Here is an 18,756-nt window from a genome sequence, read left to right on the forward strand (position 1 = left end):
TGGAATTGCAATGTTCAGTGAGCACTCTTGGAATGGCAGAGTGTAGGCTACTGTGCACACTCTCTCCACAACGGAGCAGCAGAGCACGATGAGCAGTGAATGTGTTAATTTAAGCGTTTAGAACACTGTATTTCGGCAAATGACAATGCTCTCATTTTAGTGTAAAGCATCAGATTGGATTTACAAACACACCCACTGACAACAGAACCATCTGTGTCCTTTTTCCAACCTACTTTAGATGAAACACGCTGACTTTCTATATAACTGCACACTCCACAGTCCCTTTGCCAGAGGCATTGCTGGGTCTAACCTGTGTACCAGCAGCAACAGAAAGTTAGCTGATCTGACACCTCACCCTCAGCTACCACCACAAATGAAATCAATTTCTGTTGGAAACACTGCAGAATTTGCATGCTGGTTTGTTTACTGCCCTCTGTTTGAGCTGCAAAGGTTAGCATGTCCAACTAACTGCTTTGCTACCACAGGGTTCTCACTGGAGCCTGTCTAGGAGGAGTTTGCATGCTGTCCTAGTGCCTGTGTGGGTTTTCTCTGGGTGCTCTGGCTTCCTCCCACACTCCAAAGACGTGCAGGTTAGGAACACTTTCAACTCTAAATTGCCTGTAGGTGTGCCCCCTCCTGACTCTCCGAAGGATGAGCGGGTATAGCTCAGGGGCTTTTCATTGGTTACTACATTATTTACAAGTTACATTTAAAAAAAAGAATCAATACTTACACATTCACTACTATTTCACTGCTTTTGCCACTATCAGAGCGAAGGCTAAGGTCAGAAGCTCTGTCCTTCTCTATTGGATTTTGAGAAGTTTATAGGTCAACTGCAGCCGAGTCTGTTATCAAAGACAGTGATTGAAAAAAAAAAAAAAAAAAACACAGTAAAACAGAAATCTAACCCCTGTATTGCTTGTCCATGTATATCAACCATATAAAAAAATAGCTATCTAAGCAGCTTATGGAATTATTTAGAATAAAATAAAAAATGCTGTTTCTTTAGCTTATTTCCATATCTTCTGCATGTCCTCATCAACTGGTGAGGGTGCTGACTTTTTGCCTGGAACATGTAGCTTCACCCTCAGGGTCTTTTTTCTTAATGATATCATATCATATAGCCATCAAGTGCATATTTAAGTCTCTTTTGAAACATGTCAGCTGGAAACATTAAAAAGTCATTTGGAGGCTCAACCAACTCATGAAACCAATGTTGGCTTATGAGCTAGCTGGCTGCAGCTGACAGAATCTGCTAGCGGCATTAATTCAGCCGTCAACACATCGTGTATTAATGATACTCGTTATCTGGAGAGGTTGGAAAAAGATATACGTTTCTTCCCTGTTCCAAAACCAAAATCAAACCCTGAAAAGTGTAGGGTTAGCTAGCTAGCTACTGAAGATATAGCCTACTGAATGTATACACATGCTGCTTTTGCTTTTTAATGATTATAACAGTGAAACAAAGACCGACCCTGCTGTACAGGAACCAGTGAAGGGAAGCAGGGAAACTTTGCTGATATTCAACCAGCTGTGTTTCAGGTGATGCTGAGGTCTGGGTGCTGGCAACACCGCTCATCTGCACACACTGCGATGCCACACAGCTGGTTCAATATCAGCAAAGTTTCCCTTTATATTTATTGTCTTGTGTGGCGATCAGCAGTGATGTGGTGGTTCACTTTTACACTGTGATCTGTAGCCTATAGTTCAGCTTTAGCTTCTAACTATCTTTGTCTTTTTAACCTGTTGTTGCTGCTGAGTCAGTTTGACATCCTGGATATATCCTTCAAACACAGACTGTAGACCCCTCTGTCTGCTTCTCTCTGGAATCACTGTTTCATTTTTCCAAAAATGTAATCATATTCTTTGCCTGATGATTACATATTAGTATGTAATTGTAATGCCCAGGAGTTGAGAGGAGGAAGTCACTGCTCATAGGACACAGAGTTCCTGTCACTGTGCCATCACTGTGCTGCACTACACAGTATACTCCAGGGTTCCCTTTGGGCTATTTCATAAACATAATGTTAAGCGATGTGCCTTGAATGATTTTTCCCGTAGGACCGACTGAATGAATGACCAAAAAGCACAGCTCTTAGAGTGCTCAGTAAATGCTCAATAAATTAAAACGATCTGGGTGTGACCAGAAGAGTGTTTCCATGGTACAGCCTGATTGAAGCCCGAGAAAGCGAATGGAGAGAGAGATGGAAATGAAAGTAGTAATAAATTAATTAATTAGCCAAGCAGAAAAGCCAGCAATAACTGATTAACCCTGTTTGAAATAAAGAATAATTAATCATCTGATTTCTTATAATGGAATGCTAATCTTTCTACATTATTAGATTAGTTTCGTTTCATCTTTCATTCATAGCATACATTATTTATGGCAGAATATTTAGTCTATAAATATTCGAATAATGCAGAGGAAAATTGATCCTGGGACATTTTACATTTCAATCAACAGTTGAACATGACTCAGGAAGGACTTGGCCGGACATTTCTCTGCTTCAGGCCAAGATGGACGGCATAGCACTGCAACACGTGTTTGGTTTAATTAAAGTCCCCCTTTCTTCTGTTTATTTCCCTTTAAATGTCTGACCTTGACTATACTGACTTGTATCTGTGCAAAGTTTGTCACTAGAGGTGTTACACATTCCTCGACTGTCAAGGGCAATGTCTGGGGCCTGCTGCACAAAACACCTTGAGTCAGTTGAGTTTTCTGTAAAGTTAAGGTTTCCTCAAAAAACAATTGGTTGCACAAAAAGTCTTTCCCTTTAGGTTTTCTTAGAGTGCTTTCACACCTGCCCTGTTTGGTTTAGTTCAATTGAACTCAAGTTCATTTGCCCCATTAGTGCGGTTTGTTTGGGCAGGTGTGAACACAGCAATCACACTTGGGTGCACACCAAAACAACCAGACTGGGACCTTCTTGAAGAGGTGGTCTCGGTCCGGTTACAAACGAACTCTGCTGCGGTTCGTTTGTGGTGAGAACGTGTTCCGACCTGGATCTGAACCAACTGCAGTCACATGACACATTGTTTGGGTTAAACATGAGCATGTTACAGTCCTGGAGGATTATTAATGTGCACCTCCTCCTGTACTGCCTTAATATGCACATTCAGCACATCCAATGCATCAAAACATTGTTTTCTAGTTGGAGCCGCGCCTCGTTTTCAAACTGTACGGTTTGACTAAAATGAACAATGACAGCAATATAGTCCACGATGAGCAGCGCTACAATCAACCTGCGTAGTTGCCCCTCCATTGTGACATTAGAAAGTGTCACATTTATCTTGCAAGTGTACTCTTCTTCAACGTTTGGTTTACTTCCTGGATTTTTCCCACATGGACATTCTGACCAATCAAGAGCAACTTTCTCACACAAGACATTTGATCTGGTTTGGAGAATACGAACCAACTCTAGGCAATTATGCAACTTTAACAATATTAGTCCCTGATTGAAAACAAAGCAAGACAACTCTAGGTCTGAATGCACCCTTAAAATACCCTTAAGTATTTGAGGTTTTCTCCTTGTCTTGGTCTTAATTAAGTAATCCCTAACCCTTTGCACAAAAGTCCTTAGCAACCACAGTATAGTAAAAACAACACAACTGGGAGAAGCCAATGGATACGCTTTTGATTTTACTCTATAGATTTGACTGATTTCATTTTAATTGCAATTTCCTCACAAAATAAACAAATAAACCAAATAAATCAGAACAAACAAACAATATCTATGGAAACTTTTACAACTGGAAAATCTCTTTCAATGCAGTAAATGCCTTCCCTTAACTAAGGAAACCTTTTAAGCGAATCTGTTCAACATCCTTAAATAAGTCCCTCAGCTCTCAAGTGTCATACTTAAGGAGAAAAATTAAGGTGTTTTGTGCAGCCAGTCCTTGATATTCAAATGTACTGTGGGCAAGATTAGGTACTACACTAATATGAAAGCCAAGTATCGTTTAACACAGGATGCACTATACAACGGGGAAACAGATTCAATAAATTATCATAATATAAATACATTATTAAGTAGTATTTTTTACATACCATAAAACATGTCTATAGGGGGACTTTAAAGGCGTTCATTTTTTAGGATTCTGTTATTCTCCAGTATCGTAGTTTGTATTGCTCTACATTGTTATTGTGATGCAATAAAACGCTTTGGTGTGTTTGTAATTCTGAAGGGTTTGGTTGGACGACATCCTATCCATGCACTTTGTGTGACATAATAACAGCTTGTGACAATTTTTCCTTAGCATGGATAAATTATAGACCTCCATAAATGATCATAATAACAGGCTCTGAATCTGAGACAATGCCTGACAAAGCACTGTGAAACAGAAAAAGGGGAAAAAAAAAATCCCAGTCCAAAAATTAAAAGCCAAATTTCTACCCAACAAACAAATAGTTCAATATTCGATGCCAGCCCTATCTGATACCACTGGATTTTTTTTTTTTTTCAAATAACTACATGGCCCGGTGCATCTTAATTAATGAGTAGCACACACTTATTTGACCTCAAATTACTCCCTGTTTGTATTTGGCATTCCCTAACAACCCCCTCGTCCATTACGTATTCACCATCCATGTGGAAATCCCTTATCTGACACCTGCTCACCTGTTTTATCACATAGCCTGGAGGAAAACATCTGGCCAAATGTTGCTGTTTCCAGTTAGTAATCTTTGAGCAGCTGTATGTAGATTCTATTATCCAAATTAGTTCGGCCTTGATCTATAACCCTGATTGTTTTTTGCCTTATATATATATATGTCATTTTTTAACTATTTATTTTTCAGCTGTTTAACAAGCTACTTTTATTGTTTGGCTAAAAAGGCATTTATTTTTAATTGCCATTTCAATAGAGTAAAATTATATCAAACATTTTCAAGCAGCTGTTAATTCTATGGATTTTTTTCTCCCTGCAAATAACACCTGTCTCCTAACTTGCTTGGTCACACTGGAACTAGTTTAGCGACTAACTGGTGGTTTCTACAGAGCCTCACCTGTCATAATCCTCCATGACACTACCCTTATCTGATGACAAACACCCCCGTATGTCATCAGCTATTTCCCCCTGTGAATGGTTTATGTCTCAGCCAGCGACTCTGCTGCAACTGTAAGTCCGTAATAATCATGCAATAGATTCCCTGGAGGGTTTCACTGTCCAGCGTGAGAACTGCTAAAGCTTCTCTGTTGCTCATCTGTCACATGCTTTCTGGCTTCAACACTATTGACAACACTTCTCTCCAGGTCAGCTCATCCACCGGAGCACCTGATACTAAAGCTCTTAACACAGAAGTGTCGGCAGTCCTCTCACTGCAACAGAAATGTCTGAAAATGAACGGACATGACAGCAGGTGTTTGAAGAGTAGGGGTTGGGATTTTGAGAACATTCCTGTAGAAATGTGAAAAGAGGCCACAAATAGACATAGCTTCAGTTTTAGGGGTCAGTAGCTTGGGAAACAGTGGTGTCAAAGAGAGCCAACAACAAGGTAATTCAATTTTTGGTCTAAGTATGTGTGTTCTAGCATCAAAATGCTATTTTTCTAAGCCTTTTTACAAACGTTTTCCCACATGACCTGACATTACATTGTGTGTTATCGATCTTATGCTCTGAGTTTGGAGTAGCAGGCTTGAGTACCGCCAAGCAATGTACAGCTGTGGATGCCATGTTCAATTCAGTGATTGTGGCACTCGTAGACCAGCAACTCCTGTGTGCTGTGAGGTAAAATTACTCTCTCTGTAAATGGAGTCTGGTGGCTTCGAAGAAAGCAGTTTAACAGCTTTAGTTTGTCTCATAATGTGACTTTCCGAACTGACCTCACGTGGCGTTCATAACAGTACATAGCTTGGCTTCTGTGCCAAGTACCCCTGCCTGCTTCTTGCATGCTGACCGCCATGTATTGTAGGTAATACACTAACTATGGATTTCTAAATGTGTTAAAACACAACAATAGTATAAATTAATATTAGTTTAAATAAACAGTACAAATGTAGTATTGAATTTAATTAAATTAATTATTTTATTTAATTTTTAATTTTTAAATTAAATTAAATTAATTATTTAATTTAATTTATTCATCCATTCATTCATCTTCTAACCGCTTCATCCTCTTGAGGGTCGCGGGGGGGCTGGAGCCTATCCCAGCTACATCGGGCGAGAGGCAGGGTACACCTTGGACAGGTCGCCAGACTATCGCAGGGCTGACACATAGAGACAGACAACCATTCACGCTCACATTCACACCTACGGACAATTTAGAGTTACCAATTAACCTAGTCCTCAATCTGCATGTCTTTGGACTGTGGGAGGAAGCCGGAGTGCCCGGAGAGAACCCACGCTGACACGGGGAGAACATGCAAACTCCACACAGAAGGGCTCCCACGCCCGGGATCGAACTGGCAACCCTCTTGCTGTGAGGCGAGAGTGCTAACCACCACACCACCGTGCCGCCCTTTAATTTAATTTAATTTAATTTAATTTAATTTTTAATTTAATTTAATTTAATTTAAATTACATTAAATTAAAGTAAAATAAAATAAAATTAAATTAAATTAAATTATAGTGAATTTCACCGTGTCTGTGAGTATATACTACAAAGTGTACACTCTTTCTGATTGGTGGTTGTGGTATTTCATGTATTCAGTCCCTAAAGGGTTGTATTTTAAGTCCATGCTAACATTTATATGCATACTTATGACTTAGTGCTGAATTACACATAATTGCACAAGGCAGGTGAGTGCAAACTTTGAAGAATGTTTTGCCGTGCTTACATTACATTTATAACTCTGTAGTGAATAATCTATGTTAACTATGTAATCTGTCAGTGCAAGTGGAAGATGTGGTCGCCTTTAGATAGGATTACAATGATAAATTTAGTGTAGGACAGTAAGGAGGCCGTGGGGGAATTTCTCAACAGACAACAAATGTTGAATGAATGCTAAATTAATGCTAAACTGACACTAAACAAATTCTAAATACATGATGAGCCAATTTAAACACTTGCACTGGCTGATGGTTGAGCTGTTTAAATGATTAAAGACTTAACTGACTGATGGGATTGGATGACCCTCAGAGGGGGGAATATACAGTGTAGGAGATGACCTTGCTTAAACTGTTGTCGTTATCCCGACGTGACTTCAGCTAAATGATCTGGCATTGACTCAGACCAAATTTGTTTATGTGAGCAGAAGCAATAGTTCTCTGATCTCGGTGTCTGAATGGCAGGAAATAACACTTGGAAAGTATGTACAGTACCTAAAATGCTTGTTTGTCACACACTACAAAGTCTTTGGCTTTCTCGTGAGTAAACCCTCAAATGTGCAACTCCATGTTAAGTCTTGTATATGCTACAACACTCAAAGCTCAAGTCTTCCATTTGAAAAACACAGAACTGGTCCTGAAGTTTCAATGTTTATCAAGACTAACCAACTTGATTTTAAATGAGGGCTGTCAGCGTTAATGTATTGATCAGGTGCTGCTATGTTTGTCCCTTTCCACACACCTTAGGGAAAATAAAAAATGGACTCAATGGATGGAAATCCTCAGATTGTGGGATGATTTTTCACACAAACACACCAAGGTTGCTTTGTCTGTCTGCTGATTGAATACATCTCTTGGACTGAACTAATCTGTTTGTGCAGTGCTGGTTTTTGGTGATATATTTCATCATTTGCTTTGTGCTTTATTGTTTTGTGGTCTATGGTTTGATACAGCTATTTTCTTTCTATTTAATAATTTGTCAGATGTGACTCTGGATGCCACTTTATTTAAAAAAGCATCAAACCTTGCAATTAAGTTAATTCCGAATCAAGACAACCTGTTAAGAACTGCTTTACCTTGTCAATATGGACTTCAAAACTGTTCTGAAATGCAAAATAATAGAATTTCAAACATTCAGCACTTCATCACGGTTAAAAAAATAATCATAGACAGCCCTAATTTTAATGTAATTTAAAGCTATGGTCTACATTTAGAAAGATTGATCATTATTATTAACATCATTTAGATGATGGTTATGGCCCAATAGTGCTAGCTACACAATGTGAAGAGCAAAAGGAACCAAAAAAAATCCATTCTCTCTGGCAGCTGCAGGCCTGCAAGGAAACTGACCAATCACAGCCATCTGGTCTGCATGGGAGTTATTGCTCAAATTTGCTCTCTCTCTCTCTCTCTCTTACCCTCCGTCCAATCCCCTCGCTCTATTCTGACACTCCTTTGCTCCTCGTCCCGCCTCGTCCCAACCCCCCTCCGTATTTGAAAGTGCGAGCGGTTTGTAAGGCCCTGAGCAATTCAGCTACACGAGTTTCGATATGGAAAATAAAGAGAGCGACAGCAGCAAGCGGCCTCTGCTTGCCCCACCGGCAAAGGCCGAAAGGAAGCGTAAGTCAAACAAAGAGGAAATGCGACAAATAGAGGGCTCAAAGCAGAGTAAACATCGGGTCATCCTTTGACCGATGGAGAAAGCTCCGGCAAGATCTGGGCCTGAAAAGTGATGCTGATACAACGGAGTTTTTGTTGAACAGGTAATATTTCATTTTTATCGTGGATGTTGTGATATGGATAACTGTATGCCAATGCTGTCTTATGACTGTGAAAGCTGCCGTTAGTTTTTTGTGTGGTTCGACGGCGTCGAAACATTTTTTGTCTGCAATACACTTGTTTACTTGTTCGACAGAGACGTTAGCCTAATTTTTAGCATTGTAAGCTAAAATTGCTATCATGTTTACACATTGTCACATCAGCGTGTTTATGTGTCGGGGAGGGGGGGGGGTGCTTTTTTTTCAAATCTTTAGTGTGCCAAAACTACTCAAGAAAAAGTTAAGACCCTTTCATTTCCACTGAAGTCTAATAAAAACATGAGAGTTTAATTTACTTTCTGCACAATAGGTTTTCACTAAGAAAAATAGAGGTATAAACTTCGGCACGTCATCATGCATGTTGACAGCATGTCACTGTCTTAAATCAGTGTAATCTTGGTGAGACAGTGTTAACCACACTTTTCAGTTTCTCCAAACACAACAAGCACAAAAACAAAAAGCCACTGAGCTGGATGCTGGCCGACTGATGATTTTTTAACTGTAGCGTCTAATTAGTGCTTTGATTTCCTTGTTGCAGCAATTTGCTTGTAACAGGTGGAGACTTTAAAGCAGTTTACAGTCACTCACTCCAGCCCTGCACACTGCCTCACACCTACAAAGTGCACGGTGCACCAGAACAGGACTGTGAGGCAGTGACATAAACTGCACTGAACAACTGTGACGCACTCTCGCTGACACTTTTTTTAGCTGCTTTGTTTGAAGGCAAACGTCTCCTATTTGTCAGCTCCTCCTTTTAACACCTGCTTCTCTTTTCTCATGCCAAATGTTTGACTAACAACTTGTTCATCTCATGTCTTATCCTCAGGCCATTATCTGTGACTACTTACTTTCCTGTGTTACAGCAGATAGAGAACAACTACACGTTGTTTGTACCTTTATTGGAGCAATGGTTCTTTTTACATCAGCCTCTGTTTGATCAGTCTAACTTTTATTAATACACCTGTATTAAGCAACTTTTTTTAAACCACTGAAACGGATATACTCAGGGTGTCTTCACATATTGTCCTTTTTTAATGAACAGAACCCACTCCTTTTAAAGTGCACCAAAAAGTGGACCAACAGAACAGGACTCAGGTCTTCTTGTGTTGACATTGTCAGTTAATTTGAGGACTCAGTTCTCTTTCTGGTCAACTTCAGCTCTGATGGGGCCTCTGTCCTCTTTCTGTCCACACTATAGCCTATATATAAGATATATATTCATATGGCTTTGTCTTTATTTTGACATGGCACTGCAGTGTGGTTATGAAGCCCCTCGCCTTCAGATTAACTTGAAATTGGAGGACAACCTTAGTGTGTCTGTGTGCTGTAGACTGTTGCTGTTTGATGTATTCTACCATATGTTTCGTGGAACAAACTGCTCCTTATCCTGCGTCCATGCAAGCGTCACAGGCCATTGTGGTTTTAATTGTTTTCTCAAGTGTCCCAATGCAATAGCAAGCCTGGTCTCACTCCGAAGTCATCAAAATCTGGTGCTTGGGCAGTGACTCGCGGTGTCAGAAACCAACGGAAAAAAAGCTGTCCTTTAATGTTGGCACGATATGCAGCCAGTTGTTATTATAGTTTAATGTTGCCCAGTGGCATCAGGGGGAAACGTGGCGGGACAAAGACGAAAGTTCAGGGGGCGAAAGTCCGAATGGGGTGGGCAGACTATCGCAGGGCTGACACATAGAGACAGACAACCATTCACGCTCACATTCACACCTACGGACAATTTAGAGTTACCAATTAACCTAGTCCTCAATCTGCATGTCTTTGGACTGTGGGAGGAAGCCGGAGTATAAAATGATATCAAACTTTAATGTACCCGAGCCCTCCTCCTGTGTCTAAATGTCAGCCCTGAAGCAAAATAAGTCAAAATTGCTTTCAAAATATAGCAAGTCACACTTTCAGCAACTTTTATGTGCAAATATCAGCTTCTTCCTCGGCAGAAACTTGAGGACAGTCAACTCCGACCTTTTGCCAGACAACTCGTTTGTATATCTCACTCCTCCCCCAGGCGGTCTGCAGCCCCCGAGCCCTCTGTCATTGTGTGGAATATCACAACTTAATGAAACAGTCATGGCATGTACTTAGAAAACTATGGACAAGGTGAGATGTAAGGAAAAAAAACTATGGCTACACTGGAGACAACAAAAACACTTGTTTCACACACTTTTAACATCTTTAAGAGCTCTTTGCACCCACAGGTGGTGCTGCTTTAAAACTCCACACAGGTCAGAAAAATATACCCAAGAAAGGTCAGTGTATCTGACAGCTAAACTACGCTGCCAACACAATCAGATTAAAGACCATTTCAAAAAGAAAAGGAAACTAATAAAATCATTAGACTGCACAACAAACGTTAATGGTAATAGATGATGATCACAACCCTGATTCAATTTATCGCCAATCTTTATAACCTGCAGAGACATACGGAAATTGGAAAAAGAACAATAAGTCAACATCTATTAATCCTTGTAGCTTGAATGTGACGCGGCAGTCCAAACAATCCCACGGCTTTACTAAAAATTGAATTACAAAAAAAAAAAAAAATTCTGAGAGAAAACAGCCTTTAAAAAAAATCTTTGCAGGTCACATACAAATATACATCCTTTTCTTTTCCCCATCATCCAAAGCTGGTTAGTAAATCATATACTGCTATGTGAAATATACAGATTTCTTTAGCCAGGCACATGGCTGACTATTGCAAATCCCAGGTGTGTGTAACATTTTGGATTAGACCCTGTATCCAACACAGGAAACTAAACCCCTTCAGGTAAATCCCCTGCCTTCACAAGGTCAATGACAGGCCTCCTATAATCCTGGTTCTTCGTTCTGTGATATGTAAAACACAGAGAGACTAATTAAGACTTTACAGCAGCTTAAAATGAACCAAAGGAATGTAAACACAATCAGAAATCTCTCCCAGCCTCTACGGGCTCATCACATTCAAATAATTTACAACCATTCTGCTGATTCAGGTGTTTTGAATAGAATCACAGCAGGAAAGGTCAGACTCTTAATGGTAATGCAGTGGTGTGTGATCACACACTCTTCACCGCTCTTATCTCACTGTAGCACTATAAAGCAAAGTGGCCCGGCTGCAGATTAAGGCGCTGCTGCTAAATGCAATTCATCACACGTTATCATTTAACCAAACTACTGCAGTGTGTATCGTGTTCATTCATATACACGGCGCGCTTGTGCATGCACGCGCCTTCACAGATGTGCATAAATGTGTGTTTCGGTGGGGAATTCCAGAGCGACATGGCAGCTGGACTGTGATCAAACATCTGCACAGTGTGAGATATGTAAATTCTAACACAGCAAAAGGATTATAGAGGACTCAAAGTAGAACCAGGAAGCAGAATCACATACGTCAACGGCACATTGGAGGAAGATGGTGTGAGAGGTGGGACGTAGGGCTGCTGGGTGGAGATGACCTAAGTTCAATCTCCAATTTATTACAGAGAGAGTTATGTTTTTGTGATTTAATAATGATCACAATGAAAAAACAGATATTTTAGCCTTGTAACAACTAAACTGTCAACAATAATTAAGTTCAAGTGTCCTAAAATAAGTCAACAATAAAGTCTTTGAATGGGTACTTCTTAATTAACGGTGTCTTCGCCTCTTACTGTTTCTAAAATAGGTCATATCACATCATCTGCAGCCATTATTAAAAATAAATAAACAAGTTTCAGTCATAAAATGTGATCGGGTTTTGGACCTTGTCCACTTTTGTGTCGGGATTGGCTGTAGACTGACTTAGCAAAGGTGGCTGCCATCTTGTTTTTACATGGATTGATTTACATGGATTACTGTGCTCTTACTACCACTAGATGGCACATAAAAGTGTCCACGAATGAGAACAACAGGTCTACATTACGTAGAGTGAAGTATAAGGTCAAGTAAACCCAAAATGTGATGGCCCCATATGAGGACGCAGGGTGTATAATGACAATAGATGAAATGACTACACATGTGTTAGGGGTCACTACAGTTCCCCTTAGTTATACAGAGCCAGATATTTTCCCTCAGGAGTTGGGACCAAAATGGAGGTAAAAAGAGAGCAACTATTGGAATTGCAATTGTCATGTGGCCAGAAACATAACTCCAAATGAATGCTTATGTTTTATGTGGATATAGGCAACTGTTTGTTAACAAGTTTGCCATCTCAACTCAAAAGCTGTATCAGTGTTAAGTTCGCAGCCAGTTTCTGCTGCTCCCAAGCGACCAGAAGAAGATTTTTTTAACAATATAGAAATGAATGGAGACCCAAAGATGCCTAGAGCACAGAAAAAATGCATTCACATTTCTAAAACACAACAGCATGGTTTACAAAGAGGCTTAGCTCTGATCTGATGTGTGGTTTGTAAAAAATGTGCTTAAAGATGCAAAACCACTTCTTGGCCTCGAAGCTATCATTATCTTTTTTCCCAGTGTTGTTTATGCTGCCTAATCTTCCTTTTAAGTGCTTGTTGTCTTCACATAAATGCATAAATGGTACGTCATGTTGCTGAAACAATCAAAATCATGTCATTAAATCATCACATCATCCATGCCCTCAACACATAATATCAATAATGTGGTTGCTGAACTTAGTCTGTGAGAATGTAAGGGCATATTTATGAGTTAAACATTTGTATGAGTCCCTACCTTGACAGGTATTCCCCCGAGCTGCCATTGCTCTGTTGTACATCCATACAGTTAGTAGTTCCAGGTATGAGTGCCAGGGCAGGATTCTCCTGGGCTGCGCTGCCCACTGCCCGCGCAACCAGCTCCACTGAGTCATGCACGTAGTGATCCAGAGAAGGGGACCCCATGACCCCGTGTGCCAGTAGCCCCAGTGGCAACCCTTCTGTTCTCAGCTCGGCCACATTTTGGCTGTCCCCCAAAACCCAGTGAAAGTCAGGGAGCGTCATCCGACTGGCCAGTGTCCACAGACGCCGCACCTCGCGGATCTCGCACCCAAATGTCACCACTCCTCTCGTGTTCGAAGGTTCTCTCAGGGCCTCCAGCTGCCGCATGAGAGCCTGCTGTTGGTCTGATTTAGACGAGGAAGTGGAGGAAGAAGCAAAGGATGAGGCAGCGGGGGAGAAGTAAGGCAAAGACGACGACGATGACGCCTCTGCTCCTGTTGCCACTCCGGAGTGCGTTGATGAAGATGAAGACGGTGAAAAGGTTGAGGCGGTGGTTGTCAGATTGACAAGATTACCCAGGTGGAAGCGGGTGTTGTTCTTGATTAGGAAGAGGAAGTCGCTAATGTCCCATTCCTGACAGAGCAGAATGCTGATGTCCCACCAGCCATTCATCATCAGGAGTGTGTGGAGGAGATGGGATGGCGGGGCCTCCACGGTCCGCATCGCCATTTGGAAATGGAGGGGATTCTGTGGGGAGATTGCAAAAAGGTGAACGGGTGAATGGGCAAGTGATTTGAGAAGGGAAAGAGTATCGGAAATGGAATTGGACAGATGGGATAAAGATGAGGGACAGTTAAACAAACAGGAGAAAATAGAGGGAATGGAAATGCAAGGGTGATGGGAGTGATAAACAAGCAGTGATGGAGAGGGCAAAGGGTTAGAGGGGGTCAGTTAGATTTCATAGAGGGCAGAGACTTTGGAGAAAATCAGAGGATGTTTTTTGCAATGAAGGGTAGAGAGAAAGAGAATTAGATAAAGAAAGGCAAAGTAAGAACAACAAAAGGACGTTGGAGGATGAGGAGGTTAAAGGTGGAACATTAGGGAAGAAGGTTACAGAGGTGTAGAATAGGAGGATGGTACACCAGGAGGAAGAAACAGATGAAGCAGAGCGGAGAAGAGAAGAATAAAGGAAAGAAAGAAGGGTTATAAATCCGACAGCAGAATTACTTTCTATCTTAGAATTCAATTTGTTCCTAAAGAACAACCACAGTCCGCTGGATATAATAGATTTCAGCCTCCATTTACCTGCTCCCATGAATATCATTATTCACATCATAAGAAATACACTACAGCTATTTTTATGTGTATCCTATTTGTATTTTAAGCAACACCTAAAACCCCTGAAGAAACTCGGCGGTGCTTTCCACATACTGTACGTGGACCACTTAATTTAATTCACACCTCTGCTTTGCAATTCATGAGTTCATCAGTTGATTGATGAGGCTCGGACAGATCAATGGGTAGGAGCACAGCAGTGGCGTGATTTCCACCTGGACCAGGAATGATAAAAGTGTGGTCTCATAGTGGTGTCAGGCGCTGCAATGAAAACCATCCACCAAATGGCTAAATGCTCAAGAAAAATACCAACATGGGAGGCTTGATTATGCTCTGCTTTATATTCAAAAAACATTTCGGCAGTACCTTCGCTGAGGATAGAGGTAGGATGACTATAATAAACACACACTTTTAAAAAATTTATATTCTGGTTTGAATATACACTACATATTGTTGGGAATCTGAAATGAACAGGATCCCAGTTAGAGCTTGTATTACACATTCTCACTCCCAAATTGTTACATACTGACACTTGGTCTGTGGCCTACATGTCTAACTATGATGCTCCTGTGCCAGTTTTGGATGCACAGGGATGATGTGATGCTTGTTACATGACTTGTGTCTTTTCAAAACTTCAGAGGAAATGTACAGGAAACAAGAAACTTAAGGCGTAGATGAAGAACTTTCTTAGGTTTCGCCAACAAAAGCACATGATTTAAGTCTGAAAAAACATCACGGTTTGGCTTAAAATGGGTTTGTTCCTAAAGCCCGGTTCAGACTAAAGATTTGCGATGAGACAAAACCGTTTAAGAACGTTGCAGAGAAAAGTTGCAAGGATGTGGACTGGCCAGTCTGAACTCGACTCAAGCCGGCTGAGTCAAATCGCAGTCGGCTGGTTTTAGAAGGTAAAGCTTGTCACCTGTTTCAACAGCCAGTCAGCTTGTAGTGAAGTCTGCTGGTCAAGTCAAAATGACCGCAGACAGGGTGTTCAATTGCTGTGGTGGGTGCTCCATTCCTCCATCCCTACATACTCCCAGTGGAAGTATCTACCAAAAATTACACATTTAAACAGCTCTTACCTACAAAAAATCAACAGTCAATTCCCTTCTCTTTTAGCAAAATGCTGCATGATAGGCGGCCCATTGGGACAAACCAAACTTGACCCACAATAACGACATAAGACCCCTGCAGAACATTCGAATCCATGGGAAACTCTAACAAATAAAACAAGCAAACAAGACAACAATAACCCCAGGCTGAGAGGCAGCAGGACCAGCAGTCCCCACACCAGAGGCCTCTCTCCTCTGCTGCACCTCCTCCATGCCAGGTGCAATGCACCTTGTTAAGTAATGCAGCACACCTGAACACCTCCATCTACAGTGGAAGGAAAAAGGGACAGCAGCCCAGAACACACACAGGACAAATCCAGGAAGTAAACCAAACACTGAAGAAGAGTACACTTGCAAGATAAATGGTTGACAGTAATGTTAAATATGGATGATTTGTCGATTGTTAGCTAAAAAAGGCAATACCCCCAAATGGGTCTGCTGACTCCTTCAGTGCCATTATGATCAGACCAGTGCAAACCTACTGTACTCTACACATTCGCAGTGCATTGCACCTGCAGGAGTAAGCCAAAAGATCAGAGCAGATATGTTTCAAAGCTGACACAGTCATCCCCATAATACTGAGCTGCCAGATCTGCTTCAGTGTACCTTGGCATACTGTCCCCATCATACCAGTCATCCAGGCAATCAATCTGTCATGCACTGGCCTGCATGCAGTCACACACACAGAGAACTACACACACTTAAAAGGCCCTCAGCGACTCTGTTTAATTGACTTTACAACTTTTCCACTAGCTTTGCACTTAAAGTCCATTAGATTAATCTATTGGTTAATTTCATTTATCCCATTAATCACTCTACCCAATGGGCATGCAAATCAGACGATCATTATTCATTTGTGTATTGCATATACACGGATGGATTATTGCTGCAACAAAAGCACCGACAAAAGCAATACTATGTGTTTTATTTCAGTTTTAGAAGTCCTGTTTCAGGGAAAGAAATGGTAATGCAGTCCACAGGGCATCAGACTCTCACCTCCTCTCATCCCCCAGGAGGATTGGGGGATTTATTCTCAGCTGCAGCACTTGTGCTCTGTGATCACCATAAATCTGTAACCCCCTCTTTGTTCCTCATGTAAATAAACAGGGAGAAATTTGCTCGGAAGTGCGGCTGCCTGCTCTCTTACATAAATACAGAGATCTGCTGCTTTCGATGCACTGGGAAATCCCGGCTTTGTTGTCACTGTGCTCTCTTTCATCACGCAAACCTTTTTTTTCTGTGACTTCCACAGCCAAACTACATTTGCTGGGAGTTTTTTTATGCGAGGAAACTTGCAACCCTTGCTGTACGGTAAAAACTGCAGGGAGCGGCAGAATCACAAGCCAGTGGACAAATCAAATAAACTAGTAATGACTCGGTATTGATCTTTGCTTGATTGGATGATTCATTGTAGGGAAAGTGTGAAAACTGATTAAAATGGGTTTCTGGTGTTCTTTTACAAGATTGCAGAAGTGTTTCTTTAATAAACATATGAGGCACTGTCCCAATCCTTACAATCCTTAAACTGTTGATTTTGCAAAACGACATCTTGCAAATGTTGCAAAAAATCCCAGGGGCTATAATTCCTTTCACGGCCAGAAATCCCTACGGCTCCAACCCAGAATTCCACATAGACCTACCCATAGCTCTGACCCTTTCATCCAACTGGCCTCTATGTCACTGCCAGTGTTATTTATGAAGGGACAATGAGAAACTCCAGCAACTCTCCCCATAGTCAGCAAAGCCCTATCAGTCATCTCAGGACATAATTACTCCAATATCCCAATCTATCCTAATCAGCATAATCTGAAAATTAATTTACCAGCATCTAATTGAAAAGAAAAGTTCAGGCTTACCATGTGTACACAAGTGTGTTTTATAAAACTTTCTCAGTGAAAATGTGCAACGTAAATTTAGCCCAAACTCACTGCTGGGTATAAGGAAGCACATGACAGTTAAGACAAAGCACAAAGGTGGGTCATGTTAAGATGCTGCATACCAGGCAGAAGTACCCGTCAATACCTCACATACTGCATACCAATCATATGACTGTTAGTAAATTTCAATGTATAACTGTTGTTCATTTTCATCAGTGCTGCTGTACGGATCGATCCAGACTATTTTGGGTTGCCAGTGATTTGGGGCTCACAAATAAAAGTGCTAATTGTGATCGCTGACATTGACAGACTCTGCTTAGAAGCATCCAATATGACCCAATTGTGAAACAGTGTTAGTAACTGTGATGAAGTTGTTCCAGAGCCAGTGACGTTTTTGCAAACAAGTTCTCACTCCCAACTTTTCAAATACAAACACCTGATCTGACATGATGTCATCTCTAGTCGTTATATTTTGGGGCTTGGATTGGAGCATTACTAAAGTGATATTGGGGGCAGACTTTTGCATTGTTTCTTGCAGAAGGTGTTGCTGGTTAGGTTAAGGCAACAAAACAACTTGGTTGTGGTTAGGAAAAGATCACAGATGTCTCTTAAAGCACCTGGCTTTGACACACACACACTGCAATTGGTGTTTGTTGTCAGTACCTTGGGTCAAAGTTTATCACATCAGATGTTTGTTTGACCCATCCATCTCCCCTCCTGCCCACCCTCAGCTGACTTTCACACTGTTTTAACTACATCCAAGCTGTGAGCATTTTATAAAGACATGGATAGGATTACACTGGAGTTGGTGGAAAGCCTGATGTGTCTCACACAGATGCCAAGTGGTGCCCTGATAATGATGCCTGGCACATTGCCCAAGGAGGTGTATTTTGACTCCCTGAGATTAAGACCAGGCTACCTAATCAGTGCCCCTCAGCATCAAACTATGAGGCCCTAGGTTACCCCTCTAGCATCAGTTTTGGATGCTCAAGGACGATGTGCCAGTTTCTGCTTGTTACATGCTTACACATGCTTTTACATGCTGTCTTTCCAAAATGAACTTCTGTTTGCACAGGAAATGTACAGTTTCCACTTTTCTAAATAAACTTAAACCAAAATAGATGTACTTCATTTTTAGGTTTAGGCAACAAAAGTACTAGGTTAGGTTTAGAAAAGGTCATGGTTTGGGTTAAAATAAATATGTTACTTT

The 18,756-nt window shown here is 41.0% G+C and overlaps 1 protein-coding gene across 1 annotated transcript in view; it reads right to left on the minus strand.

Moving 5' to 3' along the window:
• grin3a (glutamate receptor, ionotropic, N-methyl-D-aspartate 3A) overlaps positions 1 to 18,756 on the minus strand; it is a 72,146-nt gene that overhangs the window by 46,201 nt on the left and 7,189 nt on the right. The window contains exon 2 of the mRNA XM_049559896.1: positions 13,242 to 13,972. Within this exon, the coding sequence (XP_049415853.1) occupies positions 13,242 to 13,972 (731 nt within the window). The remainder of the gene's footprint in view (positions 1 to 13,241; positions 13,973 to 18,756) is intronic.

The sequence above is a fragment of the Epinephelus fuscoguttatus genome, linkage group LG18 (assembly GCF_011397635.1).
Source record: "Epinephelus fuscoguttatus linkage group LG18, E.fuscoguttatus.final_Chr_v1".
Taxonomy (NCBI): domain Eukaryota; kingdom Metazoa; phylum Chordata; class Actinopteri; order Perciformes; family Serranidae; genus Epinephelus; species Epinephelus fuscoguttatus.